This window comes from Natrix helvetica, assembly GCF_964273705.1.
Source record: "Natrix helvetica genome assembly, chromosome: 7".
Taxonomy (NCBI): domain Eukaryota; kingdom Metazoa; phylum Chordata; class Lepidosauria; order Squamata; family Natricidae; genus Natrix; species Natrix helvetica.
This window is the reverse complement of record NC_138558.1, coordinates 7,058,036-7,079,904: the sequence shown is the minus strand read 5'-3', so window position 1 is coordinate 7,079,904 and position 21,869 is coordinate 7,058,036. Positions and strand designations below refer to the sequence as shown.

The window sequence follows — 21,869 nt, the reverse complement described above, 5'->3', positions numbered from 1 at the left end:
GGCAGTGATCAGGTGCCTACAGAGCTAGACATCAGTGAGGCAGAAGAACAGCTGGAGCCTGTTCCCAGTGTGTGCATGCTCAGAGCTGCCAGATGAAGGGAACAGCTAAAGAACAGGGGTCAACTTGGGAGTAAGGCCACAGGTGGACGATGAATGGCCCCTCCCAGAGAAAATAAAAGAGGAGCAAAAGGGGAGTGGGCTTTTGCAGGAAACAATTCATTCGTTCGGTCGTTAAATTCGTTTCAGGAGTGTGAAGATCTGTCCGTCAATCTCCGAGACGCTGTGCCAAGTCTTTCCTTGCACAGTACCGCATTTGGAAAATATTGACATGGCAGCTTTCTAAGCTATATAAGGTCTGTAGATTCAAATATTCCTTTGAAAGACTGTTTGCCAGGTCTTGGCTGAATGTGAACGAGAGGAATTCACATTCGTTTAATAAAAGGGGTTTTGTCGGGACCAGGACTCTACCTCGTATTTTTTGGGGAAGTCTAAGTCAGAACACTTTCTTCCAAACAGTCTGAATCACAGAAAGTCTAATGAACAATTCTAATTATCAAACTTTTTCTCAGGAGAAATTGCAATAGGAAGCATAAAGGATTTGTCTTTTTTTTCTTTGCAGTTCTTGTAAATGTCTGCCAGCAATGAGGAAGGAAGGAGTGAGAAAGGGATTAAGACCAACTATGGATGCCCGTCATCCCTTCAATGGGACAAAACTTACCCAGGATGTTTTTTGATACTCTGGTTTTAGAAATGGAAACATGACGAGCTCCTTTGGGCAAAGTAAATGCACCTCTTGTCTTCCCTTAAACAAAATGATTTTTGTTAATGATCTGGTCACCAAAGTCTTGAGTTTTCATTGAGTGTGTCTTGTTATGAGCTTTGTGGTCGATCAAATATATTATTCGCACTCCAACCCTATTTTTAGCATTTTTGTCCACGTTGGAGCAATTTTTTTTTTTTTAACAACACAGTCAATGAAAGTTAAGACTAAGGGAAAAAAATCAAGTGGATACTTGCAGATTTCATTTTCCAGATACTTGAGTTCATTTTGACACCTCTTGCTTAATTGTTTCCCTGTTGGAAGAAGTTAGACCTTTTTGAGGACTTTTCGAAACAATAAAATAAAATAATTTAGTGACGAAAATAAAACTTTACCAGGAATATATAAATAATGGTTACAGGTCTCCAAAGTATAATCCTCCATCACCGAGGATGAACCAAAAAAAAATTATATCAAAATTGTGTCTGTTTAGCTTCATCTATGGATAATTTTACAACTATCATGAATTCAGATAAATATGAAAACTTCACAAAATTTGCTTAGAATAGAATAGAATAACAGAGTTGGAAGGGACCTTGGAGGCCTTCTAGTCCAACCCCCTGGTTAGGCAGGAAATCCTACACCACTTCAGACAAATGGTTATCCAACATCCCCTTAAAAATTTCCAGTCTTGGAACATTCACAACTTCAGGAGGCAAGTTGTTCCACTGATTAATTGTTCTGTCAGGAAATTTCACCTTAGTTCTAAGTTGCTTGATTAGTTTCCACCCATTGTTTCTTGTCCTACCCTCTTTGGAAAATAGCTTGACTCCCTCTTCTTTGGGGCAGCCCCTGAGATATTAGAACACTGCTATCATGTCTCCCCTGGGCCTTCTTTTCATTAAACTAGAGATACCCAGTTCCTGCAACTGTTCTTCATATGTTTTAGTCTCCGGTCCCCTAAACAACTTTGTTGCTCTTCTCTGCGCTCTTTCTACAGTCTCCACATCTTTTCTACATCGATCAAAACTGAATGCAGTATTCCAAGTGTGGCCTTACCAAGGCATTATAAAGTGCTATTAACACTTCACATGCTTTGACCTCTACACCTTTCTTTTTTTTTTTTAGAAAATTTTATTGGTTTTTTAAAACATTTATAAGGAAAAGGGTAGGTGGAATGGTATACAAATTTTGGCAGTTGCAAGTGTGGCAGACGCCCCCTCCCTCCAAACTCATAAGATACATCTATGTATAAAACATTAATACAAAATCATATAAAATCAGCATATTAATTCTAAGGAAAAATTTCAATCAGCTTATATATTATGAAATATAATCTAGATATAATTTCATTATTACTTTCGGTCTGTTTATAACAATGTGATTTTCTTATTCATTTTTGTGATCTGAGCTTTCTTGGTGTTGCCCCTTCTCCCCCCGCTGGCAGAGCTCCGGCCCCTCCCGTGTCCTGTGTGACCGTTGAAGAGTCTTCTGTTTTTTCTAGGTTCGCTTTATTTTTTTCCATAAAGGCCTGAGCCTCTATGGGTGTATTGATTCTGATTCTTGTCTCCTCCCAGAATATCAGCATCCCTTCAGGCATCAACCATCTAAACCACACCCCTTTCTGGTATAATTTATTCACCAATTGCGAATAATTTTTTCTTTTCTCCCTAATTTTTTTTGGGATCTGCTTCAAGATGGTTATCTCCCTGTCGTGATATGTCAATGCTTGCCCCCTTTGTACACCCAGAATTATGTCTCTTGTGCTTTTCCTAAGAAATTTGATATGGACCTCCCTGGGTACATTGTGTGTTCTGGCATATGCTGAGTTCACTCTATAAACCAGATCTATCTCCCATTCCATCTGTTGTTTATCTTTGTGTATATATTCAGCTAAGATGTTAGTCATAATGTCCCTTATGTTTTCTCCATCTTCTTCTATAACATTTTGAAATCTAAGATAAAAGGACATTCTCTCAAATTCTGTTTTCATTTGTTGGATATCAAGTTCTTTGTTACCCTTCTGCAGAGCTTCTACCCCCCCCCTCGCCTCCGCCACCCCACCCTCCACAAGGTCCAGTCTCTGTGAGTTCTTATAAATTTGGACTTGGTTCTCTTTAATTTCTTCCTTCATTTCCTTTAATTGTTTCTTAATTTCTTCCTGGCCCTGTATGAGTTGCTGAAGCATTTGTTGCAAATCCATCTCTGTGCTCTTAGGTTGCATCACTTCTGTAATCTTTGACTGTGTAGCAGGACTGGATGTTGCAGATGTTGGTGCAGAGGTAGCAAAGCCAGGTTTTCCAGGTGGTGGTCTTTTTGGAGACATAGTTTATAAAACAGAGAAATCAGTCAGTGTAGAGACTGGACAGCTGGAGAGGTAGAGCAGGCAGATGAGTCCAGGAGGCAGAAGATCCAAACAGATGGAAGTTTCTTCAGTCAGTCTAGCAATAGAGAAAAGTTTTCTCTCCAGAGAGTTCAGGAAATAGCAATCCACAAGAGATTCCTCTGGGTGACACGGAGACAAAGTCCGGAAGCCTGAATTTTAAAGGTGGAGTCAGGTTTCACAGTTCATAAAGACAACGGAAGTGTGCCATCTTGCCCTGCCAGCTTTGGGCTCAGAGGCATAATAAAATTTTAAAAGTTCAGAAAGTTCTCAGTTCACCCATATATTCTGGAACTAAATCCAATGAAAGTCACTTTTACAGGGGTGAGGCATCATTAGTTGGCTCTCCCCCCTCCTCTTTCCCCTGGGGGAGGAAGCAAAATCTTCTCAAGCCGCTTGTCCAAGGTGGGGGGAAATCCCCCTCCCTCTAGCCGCACCTCCAGCAAGAATCCGAAAGTTTAACTTTTAAAGTCGCTGAAAAGTCCATCAGTTCAAAAGAAAGGGAATGAAGAAAGGAAGCCTCTCACCATACCGCCGCTGCTTCCTTCAGTAGTATGTCATCCGATCAGCCTGAAGCGAGACGCACATTCGCGCCCTCCGAGACTGCTCCTCGATGCCTGGAGCAAAGCGGAGAAGCCCTCACCAGCCGCTGCCGATGCCAGGGTCCTCCGCAAGCCGCTCCTTCGGCAGGACGCCCTTCCCGGGCGTCCTGTGCCCCCCCAGAAGCGGGGGAAGCCCACCGGGGAGCGGGAGCAGGCAAGGAACTTGCCCGTCGCCGTAGCCGCCGGAACCGGAAGTCCGACCTCTACACCTTTCCATGACCAATTGGAAAGCTCAGTTTTGATTTTCCCATTGTTCTATCCCAAATGAAGTTATTTAACTTCATATTGTGAGCTGAAAGTATCAATTGCCATTGTAGCATAGTGGCTAAGGTACTGGACTGAAACCAGGGAGAGCTAAGTTCTAGAACAGTATTTTTCAAACTTGACAACTATAAGATGTGTGGACTTCAACTCCCAGAATTCTCCAGCCAGAGTTGCTTAATGTTGCTAAGTTTGAAAAACACGGATGGAGCCTATTGTCAGTCATAGCTCATTGGATAACTTTGCGGGATCATAATATACACTATCTTGAGAGGGTTGGAAATCTACAAAACAAATACACAACATGAATGTTGGATCCATGCTGTCTACCCAGACTGTAATTTGGACCCACAGTCTCTCTAACTCTTTAAAACTCTACATTATGGTTGCAAGCAAAATGCTGAATCTTGTCATCTTCTGGCACTCAAGTACATGGAAAATCACTGCCTGTGAGCTCCCTACAGGGAGCAGCTGTCCGGAGCACATATGGGCAATCTCCTGTCCTCTCCTCATCCAGACAGGTTCCAAGGAATTGGTCTACTTTTATTTATTTATTTCTTGGATTTCTAACTAACCAGTTCCTTGGTCTATGCTGCAGGTGTTGGCTCCACTTTTACAGAGCTGTGATCAATTAGTTGTGTCTCCCCTCCCCAAAGGTTTCTTCTATATATATCTTCCATTTTTTTTGAAGTAATTGTCAACTTTTTCTCTCACTCATTGCAATATGGGAGAGTCAGATGCTCAAATCTGTTTGGTTCCCATAGCAGACCCTGCTTAGAATGTCTTCCCACAATTTAAATAAGCAAAACTAAGGGCTTATTTTTTTGATATTTCATGCCATTCCTTACAGTTGACATGGAGTTTCCAGATGTCTCTCATCCACATGCTGAAGAGACCTTAAATATTACACTGAACCATATCCCAGAATCAAGTACTATTGTTTTATTAATTAGCTTTAATTTAATTCAATTCAATTTAAGGTCTCTGTAATATAAATGTAGTGACACTGCTAATAAGTGAAATGAACAAATAATTTGTTTTACATTAATTATGGCTAGTTTGTGCTACCTATGGGAAGTCTTCTTCGAGTGAATTATTTCTTCCCCAAGAGGTATGAAAGAAAAGTTATTTTTTTCCTCCCTCGGTTCTGTTTCTTATTTTTATGACAAGTTTTTCTTTAAATACAGATCTCTCTAGGCCCCCTCAGGGTTTTTTCCCCACAACAATCTGACATGCATTACCTTTAATACATCCCTGGCATCTGTTGTATAAACATTTGTGTGAATTTACCCAATTAGCTGATTGAGGGGGGAAAAGGAGCATCGTGAGACTATTACGTTATGTAACCTTCAATTGAACTTGTGATGTGTTCAACTTGCTTTTGTGGAAATAAACTCGTGAAATCATTAGACACAATCCAGAAATCCTATCCCCGTGATGGACAACCTATGGCACGCATGCCTGAAGTGGCATGCAGAGCTATCTCTTCGGGCACGCCAGCCGTCCTCCGTTCCTCTTCCAAGTTCGTGCATACGCAATACAAATAAAATTGCTCTGTGCAGGCGCAGGTACAGTGTAGGTGGTACCTGTGCTCAGTAGTAGTAACTGTGAGAGGGATCTTGGAGTCCTAGTGGACAATCATTTAAATAGGAGCCAGCCGGGTGCAGCAGCTGCCAAAAAAACCAACAGAGTTCTAGGCTGCATCAACAGAGGGAGAGAATCAAGAGCACATGAAGTGTTAATACCACTTTATAATGCCTTGGTAAGGCCACACTTGGAATACTGCATTCAGTTTTGATCACCACGATGTAGAAAAAATGTGGAGACTCTAGAAAGAGTGCAGAGAAGAGCAACAAAGATGATGAGGGGACTGGAGGCTAAAATATATGAAGAACGGTTGCAGGAACTGGGTATGTTTAGCTTAAGAGAAAGAAGGACTAGGGGAGACATGATAGCAGTCTTCCAATATCTCAGGGGTTGCCACAAAGAAGAGGGAATCAAACTATTCTCCAAGGCACCTGAGGGCAGAACAAGAAGCAATGGTTGGAAACTAATCAAGGAGAGAAGCAACTTAGAACTGAGGAGAAACTTCCTGACAGTGAGGACAATTAATCAGTGGAACAGCTTGCCTCCAGAAGTTGTGAATGCCCCAACACTGGAAGTCTTTAAGAAGATGTTGGATAGCCATTTGTCTGGAACGGTATAGGGTTTCCTGCCTAGGCAGGGGGTTGGACTAGAAGACCTCCAAGGTCCCTTCCAACTCTGCTATTGTATTGCATTGTAAGCAAAAACAAGATGGCGGTGATTACGGTTCTACCAGGAGAACCAGTTCGGGGCCGTGACAAGCCTGGGTCGCTGCCGGTTCAGCCGAACAAGCTACTACCGGTAGGAACCCACCACGGTCCCGTTCCTATAGTATCCTAGATCAAACTTCTGAGCTTTTGTTTCTGCCCTTTTGAATCATTAAGACGCAACTTAGAAACTAATAATGAACACGAAGTTAGGGAATTCGGTTATTATCCTTACCAGATTTCTTGGGGGTTCTGGTGAAGATCCCTTTCACTGTCCGGCAATGTGAGTTATCTCCTCCACAGACTCCACACTTGTCTTCAGCTTTGTTGGATCTGATCTCTTTGTTGCAACCAACTTTCTGCCAAGAGAAGCAGAGAAGCAGAACGGAGAGAAGCAGGAAGTTGCGGATGAAAATGTAACAATAGCCCTTAGGCTTCCATACTGCTTCATAGTCATTTACAGCCTTCTCTAAGTGGTTTACAGAGTCAGCATTTTGCCCGCAACATTCTGGGTCCTCGTTTTACCGACCTTGGAAGGATGGAAGGCTGAGTCAACCTTGAGCCAGTCAGGATCGAACTCCTGGCAAAGTTAGCCCTGCAATACTACATTCTAACCACTGCACCACCACATGGAAATGTATCAGTTCCCGATGCTGGTGTCGTGGCCTGTCGGCCACTGGTCCTTCCAGCAGCCGAATCAGAGGAGGAGGAGGAGGAGGAGGAGGAGGAGGAGGAGGAGGAGGAGGAGGAGGAGGAGGAGGAGGAGGAGGAGGAGGAGGCGTGGGAACCAGGGTCAGCATCAAGGCAACCTGAGAGCTCCGAGGGGGAAGAGGGAGTGGAGATGGCAGAGAGAGAGAGAGAAACAGAGGCGGAGCCTGGGCCATCCGTCAGCCCTCAAATAGAGAGTGAGGTCTTGAGGTGGCTGATGAGGAAGAGGAGGAACAGCTGGGTCCAGTGCCTGACGTGTAAATATGCAGAAGGCAGAGGAGAGGAGAGCAGTGGAAATCTATGGGCCGGTCCTTGGGACGGAAGAGCCACTGCTGGTAGCGAAGCCCCACCCTAGCTCTGGGGATAAAAAGCAGGGGGCGGAGATGAATAGATGTGGCAGAGGAGAGGAGAGCAGTGGAAATCTATGGGCCGGTCCTTGGGACGGAAGATCCATTGCTGCTAGCGAAGCCCCATCCTAGCTCTGGGGATAAAAGGCATGGCGAGGTGAATGGGTGTGGCAGACAACTATTTATGTTCTGGGGTTTACCTTCAGAGTTTTGTTGTATTTGGGGAGCTGCGTCAGAACAGCTATTCATTATCCTAGCCTAAACTCTGGGTCAAGAGGTGCATAGCATCAGATTTATCTTACTACTGTTGGCCTCTAGAAGTTGTGGGTGCTCCAATACTGTAAGGTTTTCAACTTCAAATGGTCACTAAATGAATGGTTGTAAGTCAAGGACTACCTGTACCTTATTTCCATTTTTGTTGTGGCCATTTTAGCTTTTGGTTAAGAACAAATGTTTTCCCCTTATTTTTGCTGTAAATATCCTCTACATACATCTTAAAGAGTTTTTGTGAGGTGTCCTGGATCAAGTCGAAACAACCCAACTGTCAGGTTTCCAAAAGATGCCCTAATTAATTCATGAGCCTCGAGCCAGGTTTCAAAAGAAAACCAGCCATTTATTAGGAACACCATTTCGGCAGTACCCCACTGCAGTCAGATCTAAACCTCATTTGAATTATGGCTGAACTTTGCCCGTTTCTTCCCTCCCCTCAGTCTGTGTCATAAATCACATTCTCCAACGAGGTGCATGCCTCACAAGCCTGCTGTAGTAATCCAAAATCCGACTCTAGCCGAAGGTATGCGTGCAATGCGCTCCCCCACTTTCCTCACTATGGCAACTTGGTAACAGCCATGCCAATGCTTTATGAGTTGACACAAATTTTAAATTACGACAATCACTTACCACACATTCTCCGCGGACGCATATACTGAAGGGGTCTTTGTAGGAACAGCGAGTCCCATCATGGGTCAGTTGTTTCATGTAAGCAATGTCACCTGTCTCTTTGGACTGGCAGTACAGTTGGCATCTCTTGGTGGCTACAGAGAGCAGGAAAAAATAGCACCACCTTTGGTGACTTTTAGGCTGGGAACAATTTACAATTTTGCTAGGAGATGTGGCGTTCACTTTAGAGCTATTTTTCTGATATTTTGAAAAGGGCAACTTGGTGGGAAGAAGTCAATAACACGTCAGTAAGTATACTACATATACTAAAAGAGGGTGAAAATTTGGGTGCGTCTTATACTGAATGTAGCCCCACCCTTTTGTCCTATGCCTCCCAGCAATTTACCTCCTTGCAGCAAACGGGGAAAATGGGGCTTGCGGAGGCTGCAATAGGCTATGGCAATCCCTGCAGCCTGAAACAGCTGATGATCGGGAGGTGCACTTAAACTGAAAGTGAAACTTGCTGTTTGCTCCACGAGACAAATTGCTGGGAGGCAGAAGCAGATTTTTTTTTTCTTTTTCTGCTAATCAGGATGCTTGCTGTTTGCTGCAAGAAGGTAAGTCAATGACTATATAGAATGCTCAAATTATTATTTTTTGAAGACTGCTTTATTATTGTTCTAGACGGCTTGACAAAACGAAGAAGCTTTTTGAAATAAATGCTTGATCTGAAGAGGCCCCGTGCTTTTGGATCCTCTTTTAAACAGCACAGAATAACTATACTTCCAGAAAGCACATCAATTTTAACAGCATCTGTACAAGTATAGTCTGAAATGTAACACTACAAACAGTGTATATTGCCTGTACTGTTTGCTGTTTGTTGCAAGGAGGCAGAAGCAGGTTTTCCCCACTTGTTTTCCTCCCCAAAAGGTGGGGTGCGTCTTATACTTTGGAGCATCTTATACTCAGAGAAATATGGTAGATATAAAAGAAATAATGCACTTGCACTAATAAGTCATTGCAATGGGGCCAATGGTTCACAGCAGATCTTACATGGACTGCTATAAATCAAAGGGCCCCGAGCTAATCTTAAACCCTATCCTTTATACCAGTATTTCTCAACCTTGGCAACTTGAAGATGTCCGGACTTCAACTCCCAGAATTCCCCAGCCAGCATTCGCGAATGCTGGCTGGGGAATTCTGGGAGTTGAAGTCCGGACATCTTCAAGTTGCCAAGGTTGAGAAACACTGCTTTATGCTGTTCTTCTAACCACTTACACACTTCACAACTTCACTAACTGTCACTTTCCATGAACACCTGTGTACACTACTTTCAATTCCTCATTTCCAACAGTTTCATTCTTCCTGTTTTAAACGAATCCATTCAAGTGCATATTTTGCAAAAAAAAAAAAAACCACCATATTTCACAGTGAGGATTACAAATATTTCTGCTAAATTTTGAAATCATCCTAACTGAAAACGTTGGTTCGTGTCTCTTTCTTCTGGGGCCTTCTATTATCCATAGGTCTTATTGAACCTAATAGATCAATAGGCTACATTTCTTGATTCTCACACTGCCTTCTCTGTGACATTTTTTTGGGGGGTAATAATTTTTTATTGTTTTTGTCTTTTTATCACATATTACAATCTTTATATCAACAGTTTGTACAATGTTACATCGTCGTATCTATGTATGTTTTCCTCTCTTTACCATATATTACAATGCTTATGTCATCTTATCTATACATTTTTATGATATTTTACATATTTACCTACTTTTATATACAGTTCTATGTTTATTTATGTATATTGTTTTCGGCTTAATTGTTTTTCTTATTATCCAACCATTCATACCACTTATTCCAAATTCCGTAGTATTCCGATTCTTCTTTGTCCTTTAATTTTAGGGATAATTTGTCCATCTCTGCACAATCCAAGGTTTTTTTTATCACTAATTCGTCTGGCGGTGTATTATTTTGCTTCCAGCATTGGGCAAAGGCAATTCTAGCTATAGTTAATATATGTGTTAGTAGATATTTAATTTTTTTTTGTGTAGTTCCCTTTAATTATTCCTAGTAAGAAGGTTTCGGGTTTATACTTTATTTGTTCCCCCGTAATTTCTTGTGCCCACTTCCAGATTCTTTTCCAATATTTTTGCGATTCCGGGCAGGTCCACCACATGTGGTAGTAGGTCCCTTGTTCTGTTTTTTACATTTCTAACAGGTCGGTTTCAGTGTTGGGTACATTTTTGCCAATCTTGTTGGTGGTAGGTGCCAACGATAAAACATTATATATGTATTTTCTTTCAGTGTTGCTGATCTCGTTAATTTATAATTTATATTCCAAATTTTTTCCCAATCTATATTATAACCAAAATTTTTGGCCCATCTGTGACATTTAAACTATTTTCCCACGGAAGGAAAAAAAAACAGAGACAAATCACTGCTTACCATCCGGGTGTTCATATGGAAGCCAATGGTGTTTGCGGTTTTGATGTTCGAAATGAGAGTTGCGTTGTTGACACTGCTGGGCTCGGAAATCCTCATAAAGCTTTGGACATTCATCCAGGTTGCACAACTGATACTCAAAGTTGATACCGGCGCAGTCTTGACCCCCATTAAGAGGCCTGGGAGGAAAAAAAACCAAAATATTAGGAAAAAAAATCAGATACATCGGGATTTAACTGTGGCTCCTCACTCTTCCACTCTTCCAAAATACCAATGCTATTTTTGTGGTGGATGGGATCCCTATCAATCTGAGCAGGTCGAATCACATGGAGCTCAACAACACTTCAAGGGTATTAGTTCAGAATTTAGTAATATAAGTACCATGTTTCCCTGAAACTATGTGTTAGGTTTCCAAAAGATGCCCTAATTAATTCATGAGCCTCGAGCCAAGTTTCAAAAAGAAAACCGGTCCTTTATTAGGAACACCATTTTGGAAATACCAAATTGTGGTCAGATCTGACCTCATTTAAATTATGGCTGAACTTTGCCCCTGTTTCTTCCCTCCCCTCAGTCTGTGTCATGAATCACATTCTCCAACGAGGTGCAAGCCTCCCAAGTTTGCTGTAGTAATCTGAGATCTGACTGTAACCGAAGATATCCCCCCCACTTTCCTCACCATGGTAACTTGATAACAAACATGCCAATGTTTTATGAGTTGACACTATGACCTACTCCGAAAGTAAGTCCTAGCTTGATTTTTACACGTGTGCCCAATATTAGCCCCACCTCAAAAATAAGCCCTTAATTAAGATCCTGCTCACTCCAGGATATACGGGTAAAAATTTAGCTAGGGTGGGGACGGGAGAGGGTGGAACTGCCCTACTTCTTACCTTCAGACAGTTGCAGCCAGGCCTCCCACATCCCAACATCTTTGCTGGCCCATTTCTTCTGCAGCTAGCAAGGTTTTCCTGAAGGCCTCTGCAGCCGATAACAGAGCTCTGGATCAATCCAGAGCTGTTATCGGATGCAGAGGCCTTCAGGAAAACCTTGCCAGCTGCAGAAGAAATTCTTAAGGCCTCTGGCAGGGAAAAGGAGGCTGGGATTGACACACACAAGTGAAGTGAGTCAGAGGACAACATCTCCCCTGAATGTAAGACCTGGTGTCTTTTTTTGGTGGAAAACAAAATAAGACAGGGTCTTATTTTCAGGGGGGGAAACTCTCAAAGCACGCCTGGCCTGCTCTTGAGTTGCCATAGGCAGGAGGGGGGAGCTGCCACAAAGAGAAGCACATTCCACGCATACCTTTCTCCAGATTGTATCCCAGGTTACCAGATCCAGCTGGAGAGGCGGGGTTTCTACATCCAGGGAAAGTACTCCATTGGAGAATGTGATTTATGACACACCCTGGAGGGGGGAAACAGGGTTATGGTTGGGCTGTAAATCACATGGGGCAGAGCTAACCCACTGTCAGGCTTCTGACAGATGCCCTAATTAATCCATGAGCCCCGAGCCAAGTTTCAAAGGAAATCCAGTGATTTATTAGGAGCAGCACGTCAGCAGTTCCTGAGTGGAGTTAGCTCTGCCCCACGTGATTTACAGCCCAACCATGACCCTGTTTCACAGTCTCCAACGGGAGTACTTTCCAGGGCTGTAGAAATCCAGCCTCTCCAGCTGTCTCTGGTAACATGGGATACAATCTGGAGAAAGGTATGCATGGAATGTGCTTCTGGTCATGGCAGCTCCCTCCTCCTGCCTATGGCAACTCAAGAGCAGGCCAGGAGTGCTTTGCGAGTCGACAGACACAGTATTCCAATACCAACGTCTTCCAATTTAGTTATTTATATTGATTGATTGATATGCCGTCTTCAGAGAACGTTGGCTCCCTTGGCTAAGAAATGGAGATGAGAACCACCCAAACGCATCGGACTTACCTAGACGGGGGAAACCCTTATCCCTTATAGATATATATCAATCTGATGGCAGTCTACGTGCAATTTAAATTAAAATCTGTAGCTGGGAAAATGGCAGAAAATGCTGCAGCGATTTACATGGGATTGTTGCACTGTCGTGTTCTGAAGCGAACGCCAGTCCCGCAAGTCCTGGAGCAGGAGCCAAATTTTGTCCAAGCGCCCCAGCCGCCATCTTGCTTCAGCTGGTTTGCGTTCTTCCACATGCAGTGACCTTTATAGCACCACTGAGAGGCGAAAGGACAGTCATTCCATTAAAAAAAGAGAAATAAAACTTTTATGGAGGTCTGGCTTCGTCACTGTACCTTCCCTGGGAGGCGAACGGCAGAGGTAATTATTCTCTATAATTATTATTATTATTATAATTATTATTATAATCTTTCACCTTGAGAGATTTGGAGTTTTTTTTTTTTCTGTTCCTGGAACATATGGCAAGCTATCTCCATGGAAAATTTAGTAGAGGTTAGTCCTCGACTTATCACCGCTCACTTAATGGTGATTCAGAGTCACAGTGGGAGATTATGAGGCAGATTCAAAGTGCCAATGGTGGAACCATCTTCCATAAGATGTATTGCGGCTTGTCAGCGGCCAGCAGAGCTGGTGACAGATTCAGACAGTGAGGAGGTTGGGGAGGAACATGGGCCAGTCCTGGAGTCTGGGGAAGGCTCTGATGAGGGCTCTGTGTCAGAGGCAGAGAGGGGGCCACAGCCATCTGACAGTTATCAGCTGCCTTCAGAGTCAGACATCAGTGGGGCAGAAGAACAGCAGGAGCCTGTTCCCAATGTCCGCATGCGCAGAGCTGTCAGAAGAAGGGAACAACTAAGGAACAGTGGTTGACTCGAAAGTAAAGCAGAGGTGGGCTGCTGTGGGTTATGTAGGGGTTCTGGGGAACCTCTAGCTAAGATTCTGTGCAGTTTGGAGAAATCCCAAATCCCACTCCTGGCTGGCCCCGCCCCATCCAGCCCACACCTCCCAGGAATCCCCACACAGCCTGTTTTGGATGCAGGTAAATGCAGGGCGCGCATGGTGGCTCAGGGAGGGCGAAAAATGGGCCTACCGGAAGTTCGGGAAGAGGGCCAGAAGGCCTCCGGAGCCTGGGGATGGCACCCCCCCCCCACCATGGTGCAGGAGGCCGACTAGGCTACACCCACCATGGCCACGCCCACCCTGCAACTGGGCAGAGAACCCCTTGCTAAATTTATTGAAGTGCACCCCTGAAGTAAAGCCACAAGTGGACGCTGAACGGCCCCTCCCATAGGGAATAAAGAGGAGCGAAAGGGGAGTGGAGTTTGCAGGAGACAATTAGTTCGCTTAATTAGTGTGAAGATTTGCTAATGACTCTCAGAGACTCCTTGCCAGGCATTTCATTTTACAGCGTTGCGGCTGGAAGCTCAGCCTTGCAACTATCCAAGGACTGATAAGGTCTGTTTTTGCAAATGGACCTTGAAAGGCTTATTGCCGGGACTTTTTTTGTTTTGTTTTGGGACAAGGAATCTGTTTTGTGATTCTGTTAAGCCTGGGTCAGAATCAGATGAGACTTATGGAAAAGCAATCCAACAACTGGACGGATTTTTAAATGAGATGGAGAAGATGGGCCGTTTTCTCCTCTCTGCATTTAAATGGCCTGTCAAGTCTCATCACTTAATACTGTCAAACTATTGGGGGAGGAAGAACTTTTCAAGGGACTTTAACCAAACCACTGAGGACTATTTGCACTGCGTGGTAAAATATTGTTGCAAAAGAGAGATAGGAGGAGACTGGAGGAGGAGAGAACTTGAAATGGGGCATTCACTGCTAAAAGAAGGCACCAAAGAGCAACAATCTATATTGTTTTGTTTTTACCTATATTATAATTGAAGCCCATGAATCATGATTTATTTATTTTATATTCTGCCTTTATTTATTTATTTATAAACAGCTCAAAACATGTCCTCCTACTTCTCTATAAAAAAAATACCGTGAGACAAGTTGGGCTAGAAGAGAGGGAATGATTCGAAGTCACTCAGTCAACTTTCATGGCAAAGGTGGGACTAGAACTCACAGTCCCCTGGTGATTGGCCCAAAGTCACCCAGATGGCTTTCATGCCTAAAGTGGGACTATAACTCACCGTCTCTTGGTGATTGGCACAAAGTCACTCAGCTGGTTTTCATGCCTAAGGTGGGACTAGAACTCACCGTCTCCTGGTGAATGGCCCAAAGTCACCCAGCTGGTTTTCATGCCTAAGGCAGGACTAGAACTCACCGTCTCCTGGTGAATGGCCCAAAGTCACCAAGCTGGCTTTCATGCCTAAGGCAGGACTAGAACTCACCGTCTCCTGGTGATTGGCCCAAAGTCACCCAGCTGACTTTCACGCCTAAGGCAGGACTAGAACTCACTGTCTCCTAGTGATTGGCCCAAAGTCACCCAGTTGGCTTTCATGCCTAAAGTGGGACTATAACTCACCGTCTCTTGGTGATTGGCACAAAGTCACTCAGCTGGTTTTCATGCCTAAGGTGGGACTAGAACTCACCGTCTCCTGGTGAATGGCCCAAAGTCACCCAGCTGACTTTCACGCCTAAGGCAGGACTAGAACTCACTGTCTCCTAGTGATTGGCCCAAAGTCACCCAGTTGGCTTTCATGCCTAAAGTGGGACTATAACTCACCGTCTCTTGGTGATTGGCACAAAGTCACTCAGCTGGTTTTCATGCCTAAGGCAGGACTGGAACTCACCGTCTCCTGGTGATTGGCCCAAAGTCACCCAGCTGACTTTCACGCCTAAGGTGGGACTAGAACTCACCGTCTCCTGGTGAATGGCCCAAAGTCACCCAGCTGGTTTTCATGCCTAAGGCAGGACTAGAAGTCACCGTCTCCTGGTGAATGGCCCAAAGTCACCCAGCTGGTTTTCATGCCTAAGGCAGGACTAGAACTCACCGTCTCCTGGTGATTGGCCCAAAGTCACCCAGTTGGCTTTCATGCCTAAGGCAGGACTAGAACTCACTGTCTCCTAGTGATTGGCCCAAAGTCACCCAGTTGGCTTTCATGCCTAAAGTGGGACTATAACTCACCGTCTCTTGGTGATTGGCACAAAGTCACTCAGCTGGTTTTCATGCCTAAGGCAGGACTGGAACTCACCGTCTCCTGGTGAATGGCCCAAAGTCACCCAGCTGACTTTCACGCCTAAGGCAGGACTAGAACTCACCGTCTCCCACTTTTCCTTGAAATACATCCATCTTTTTTCAACCGGACAACACAACTCCACTTACTTTACTAGGGGCACATTCTGTTCCGTCGAGAGGAGGGCCCTTCTTAGTCTTGCAGAAATAAGGGTTGTCGGGATGACTGCACCACAACTGTTTACATGGATCAAACGTTCGAAACTGAAACAAGAGAAATATATCATAGATATCTTTAGAAGTCGGGAGGTGATAGAGCAGGGGTCGGCAACCTTAAGCACTCAAAGAGCCATTTGGACCCAGAGCAACAAACAAAAAAGTTTTGACATCTAAAATGAAGGTAGTGCTGCATATACAATTTTATTTTTTATCATTATGCTATGTATAAAAAAATTATAGGGGTGTTGCATTTATGAAATCAACGAACTGCTACAGAGAAAACAAATTTTTATTTCTGCATGCAACCAAAACATTTTGAACTCCGAAAAAAAAAGGGATTCAAAACCTCAAAACCTCGTGTGCCGGTGGATATCGCACATTGGCAGTTGTGACGTATATTTTGAGCGACAGGGAGCCGCAGCAGAGGGATGAAAGAGCCACATGCGGCCCCAGAGTTGCGGTTGCAGCCCCCTGAGAGAGTGAGTATACAGGCAATCCTTGACTTATGACAGGTTGCTTATTGATCGCTCAAAGTTATGATGGACCTCCCTAAAAGTTACTTACAACCTAGTTCCAAAGTTCTGACAGCCATCGCCCTCCGTGGTCATGTGACCAATTTAGGGAGTTTAGCAATCCGCCTGCGTGTATGGCCCTTTGCAATATCCTGCAGTTATGTCACCACGATTGACAACACTTCTCCTGAAAACCAGTTTCCGCTTCTGCTTCTTGGCCAAAACACCCAATAATGAAGAATGGGGTTTCACTTAACGACCACCGCAAAAGGTTTGTAAAAATCTGGTCAGTCGTGTGATGATTCACTTAATTATCCTAATGGCCAGGCACCATTAAAGCTGTCAGTTGAGGACTTCCTATATAGCAGGGGTGTCCAAACGTGAGAACTTTAAGACTTGTGGACTTCAACTGCCAGAATTCCCCAGCCAGCATGGCTGGCTGGGGAATTCTGGGAGTTGAAGTCCACAAGTCTTAAAGTTCCCAAGTTTGGACACCCCTGCTATATAGCAAACCTAAGAAAGTCAAAATGGGAAATTCTACCCAAACTGACCCAGCTCCCCAAACATAACAAACCCTCTGATGTGCTCAAAAGATTCCTTTATTAGGAATGCCGGCAGTACCAGCAAAAGGTTTCTCTCACAGGCTAACAAGTCTGTCTGACAGGGAGATGAATAGTTGTCTGCCACATTTATTAATCTCCGCCCCCTGCCTTTTATCCCAAGAGCTAGGGTGGGGCTTCGTTAGCAGCGTTGCTCTTCCTTTCCAAGGACCGGCCCATGGATTTCCACTGCTCTCCTCTCCTCTGCCTTCTGCGCATGCACGCTTCAGGCACTGGATCCAGCTGTTCCTCCTCTTCCTCATCAGCAACCTCCAGAACTGGGGCTGTTGACTCTCCATCTAAGGGCTGATGGATGGCCCAGACTCCGCCTCTCTCTCTCTCTCTCTCTCTCTCTCCCTCTCTCCCTCCCTCCCTCCCTCTCTCTCTCTCTCTCTCTCTCTCTCTCTCTCTCTCTCTCCCATCTCCATTCCTTCTTCCATCTCGGAGCTCTCAGGTTGCCTTGATGTTGACTCTGACTCCCACGCGTCCTCCTCCTCTGATTCAACAGCTGGAGGGGCCGGCGACTACAGGCCACAATACTTAGCAGCAGAAATTTTGGGCTGCTTTGCTAGTAGTGGCTCATCCTTCCCTAGGATCGGCCCATGGATTTCCATTGCTCTCCTCTCCTCTTCCTTCGGCGCAGCTGCACATCAGGCACTGGGCCCGGCTGTTCCTCCTCTTCCTCATCAGCCACCTCCAGACCTGAGGGCTGTTCTCTTTCTTCCCCCTCGGAGCTCCCAGATGCCAACCCTGACTTCCACACTTCCTCCTCCTCTGATTTAGCTGCTGGAAGGGCCGGCTGCCGATAGGCCACAACAGGTTTGTGGGAAGAAGTTGGCCATTGTCAACCTTCTGGATGTTGTCAGACTGAAAGCAGTCATAAATTTTAGTCCCTTCTCCTTTTTTCCTCCCCAAATTGCAGCTCCTACATGGAAAATATGAATCGACGAAGGGAGCTACATGTCACAACCAATTCAGATTTGGGCTGACCAAGTATCTTGATATTGAAACGATAATTCCTCTTTGCATTGTAGAAACCAAGGAAGACCTACCGCATTGCACATTTTGTATCCCACTCCGAAATCAAAGCGGCACTGCTCATCCATGGAATAATTTACCCCTGGCAACTCAGGAAGTTTCGGCCAATCATGTTCAAAAGGGTCATCAAGAAGACAATCGTAAGAACTGTGTGAGAAAGGAGGCAAAATTGTCAGCCGTGAATGACTAGAAGCCACAAGGATTTATCAAAAACAGATCATGCCAGACAAACTTTATTGCATCAATAAAGGGGGATATTTGTAGCTCAGGGTTGAAATGAGGGGTCCTTGGTGCTCTCTGAGCCTGGTTGTTTTCTTGCAGATGTTTCGTTACCCAAAACTAGGTAACATCATCAGGAGCTTGGCAACCAGCCTGGATTGGCAACATCTGATGATGTCACCTAGTTTTGGTAATGAAACGTCTGCGAGAAAACAACCAAGGTCGGAGAGCACCAAGGACTCCTCAAACTTTTTGCCTTTTTTGACAAAGTGACTAAATTAGCGGACCTGCAAAATGCTGTGGACATTGAGTACTTGGATTTCAAAAAGGCATTTGATAAAGTAGACCAAAACCTTCTTCTTGGTACGTTTAAAAAAAAGTGTTTTAGACAGCAATAGATAAACTATTTTTTTTCCAGGTTTTTAAATCGGGTAACAGTAAACACTTCTCTTCTTGCCTTTTCTTTTTCTGAACTGTATTCAGCTGTTTTAAGGCTTATATTGCCGTTGATTTTCTGTTTCCTACCACAGAACAGTGGCAGGCCACAATAGCAATTTTTGGCAATCCTACTGCTGATTTTTGGCAGCTAGGCTGTTGAAATCTGGCGAATTGTTCCGAAGAGGCTCGCAGGAGCTTCAGAAAAGGATGTTTAAGGCCATGTTAACCACGGGCTGCTCATCGCTTGTCTGTCAGAGTTTGTTGCATAAATCCAGAAAGCACACACAGATAATTGATTCATCTGGATTCATTAATTTCTTTATGTACATAAGAATAGATGAATAAATGTACAAGACCAACAAGTGGTTCTTCCAAGTAAACACAAGGCAGGAGAGTTACATGCAAACACAAGCAGTTCGCTTCATATCAGCAGACAAGCCCAGACAGACTGCCAGTTTACTTCTCAGAGCGGCAGATTGCTTAAGTTTCTGTATCAGTTCTTTGCGCAGACTCAGATCTGTTGAAGCTCCCATTGGCTGACTTAGTCGCTAAGCCTATTCATTGGCTGACCTTGTTTCCATGTCTCTCCCAGTCGTGAATATTTTAACATTGTCTAAAATGAGCATCACTGCAAAGCATGTGCCCAATCTCATACGATGAGCCAGCCAAACGGTGCCTCAATAAACTTATCGCCACTACAGTACCGATAGCTTCTTGCGATGAAACTTCCCGATCACACCATGACTTGGTGAGAGAGTCCTAGAAAGACTCAAGCTTTGGAGCAGGGAAGGAATGGGACACCAGCATTGATCTCAATGGTCCAGCCTCTGGTGCAGCGGTGCGTTCCACTGCCCTGCGACACCACAGCTGCTCGGCAAGGTCGCGCAAGCGCTGTAAGCTGTGTGTGCATGCGCAATTGGCCCGTTTCCCTCAAAAAGAGGGAAAGGAACGTGGGCGGGCAGGTGAACCCAAGGAAACACCGTTCTGGTATGGTGGCCGCTGCCCGTACCGGGCCATACCGCCCGAAACTCACCACTGCTCTGGTGACCATACTTTATCTTGATCAGATGACACATTCTTCTAGTTCAAATTCACATTTGGCTGGATGTTAGTCAGTTAATGGTGTTCCTAGTTTGGTCTTGTTGTGACTATTCATGCCCTTTAAAAAAAACACGGACCCATTTTTACAAAAAAACAGGCCGTTTTTGTGAGGTTTGCAGAGCTCAAAAGCTTTTTTTTTTTTTTAATTTGCCTCTTCAAAGCCTTGGTGCGTCTTATACTCCTTCCAATATCTCAGGGGCTGCTCCAAAGAAGAGGGAGTCAAACTATTCTCCAAAGCACCTGAGGGTAGGACAAGAAGCAATGGGTGGAAACTAATCAAGGAGAGAAGCAATTTAGAACTGAGGAGAAACTTCCTGACAGTTAGAACAATTAATCAGTGGAACAGAAGTTGCCTCCAGAAGTTGTGAATGCCCCAACACTGGAAGTCTTTAAGAAGATGTTGGATAGCTATTTGTCTGAAACGGTATAGGGTGTCCTGCCTAGGCAGGGGGTTGGACTAGAAGACCTCCAAGGCCCCTTCCAACTCTACTATTGTATTGTATTAAATACGGTAGTCGATGAAACAGATTGTCTCCTGTAGTTGTGTGGATGCCCCAATCTTTTGAGAAAAGACTGGAGAACTATTTGTCCAGGATGGTATAAAGACTCCTGCCTTATATTGGATTACAAGACCTCCAACGTCCTTCCCAGCTCTACGAGTCTATCAGTGGTGATTCCTACAGGTTCGGATTGGCTGCCAGAACCCACCACTGGATTCTATGCTATAGTATCTGTTAGGAAGAGATTAGCCCTTACTGTATGTATCTTTTGAGTTCTTGGCCACTGCAACGGGACCAGTGGTATCGGTGGAAAGCTGCTTGAACCAAGGGAGCCATGACGCTTCCCATCGCTGTCTCATCCCCGCATCGGTTCCCTTGTCCATCGTGCTCCATCCCTAGCCTGAATCAAAGAAAGACAGGTCAGAATTAATTGGCGGGTGAGGAACGAGAACAAGTGCTTGGAAACATCTACTCAGTCTTTCAGATGGGTTGGACTATAATGGGCCCCCTTCTAAAGCCGGGGTGTCAAATTCAAGCCCCCTGGGGTGCTGAGATCTGGGCTGTGGGGCCACCCTGGAAACAGCAAAGGACCAGCCCATGGTGCCTCTGCCAGCAAAAATGGGGCTCGGGAGGGCCACCCGGGGCCCTCCCGAGCTTCGCTTTCGCTGGCTGGGGATTGCAAGAAGTCATCGCAGCGAAAAAATGAGCTCAGGAGCCCATGTTCCATAGCAGAGGGTTGCAGGAAGCAGTCACAGCCAAAAACGGAGCTCGGAAGCCCGTTTTCCCTGGCAGAGCATTTGGGCCACCACAGGTGCACCCGACATGAGTGACGTCAAGTTGACACACACCCCCGGCCAACACCCCCCTGCCCTCCCCCCGAGGTCAAACATAACCCTGATGCGGCCCTCATTGAAATAGAGTTTGACAGCCCTGTTCTAAAGCATCAAAATAAAGCCAGCAAACATGGGAAATCAACACGCTTGATTCCCGTTGGATGATAGCTCAACTGAAGGTCCTATATACCAGATACGGACTCAAAAGCAGAACTTAAACTCCGCAATTAATAAGTACAGATAGTCCTTGACTTATGACCACAGGTTTCTGTCCCTAAGTGAGGTGGTTGTTCAGTGAATTTTGCCCCGTTCTGTGACCTTTCTTGTCACAGTTGTTAAGTGAACTGAGTGACTCACTGCAGTGGTTAAGTTAGCAACGTGGTTGTAAAAGGGATATGGCTTCCCCGTTGACTTTGCTTGTCAGAAGGTCGCAGAAAAGGATCACATGACCCTGGGAAAGTGCAGCCGTCAAAAATACGTGCTGATCGCCAATTTTGATCATGTGACCTGGGGGATACTAGTATGAAAAAAGCCATACGTCACTTTTTTTCAGTGCTGTTGTATCTTTGAACAGTCACTAAGCCAATGGTGGTTAAGTCAAGGACTATCTGTAATCTAATTTGCTGTAACAATTTTAAGGAGATATGGCTCTGTTGTGGGCTTTCTCAGG

At 44.7% G+C, this 21,869-nt stretch overlaps 1 protein-coding gene across 1 annotated transcript in view; it reads right to left on the bottom strand.

Moving 5' to 3' along the window:
* The window catches only part of ADAMTS3 (ADAM metallopeptidase with thrombospondin type 1 motif 3), a gene marked incomplete at its 5' end in the record, with an annotated part of 158,537 nt that overhangs the window by 24,127 nt on the left and 112,541 nt on the right, over nt 1–21,869 (bottom strand). The window contains 7 exons of the mRNA XM_081960285.1: nt 6,533–6,656; nt 8,253–8,386; nt 10,683–10,858; nt 12,728–12,873; nt 15,891–16,004; nt 18,123–18,255; nt 20,623–20,766. Of these exons, the coding sequence (XP_081816411.1) occupies nt 6,533–6,656; nt 8,253–8,386; nt 10,683–10,858; nt 12,728–12,873; nt 15,891–16,004; nt 18,123–18,255; nt 20,623–20,766 (971 nt within the window). The remainder of the gene's footprint in view (nt 1–6,532; nt 6,657–8,252; nt 8,387–10,682; nt 10,859–12,727; nt 12,874–15,890; nt 16,005–18,122; nt 18,256–20,622; nt 20,767–21,869) is intronic.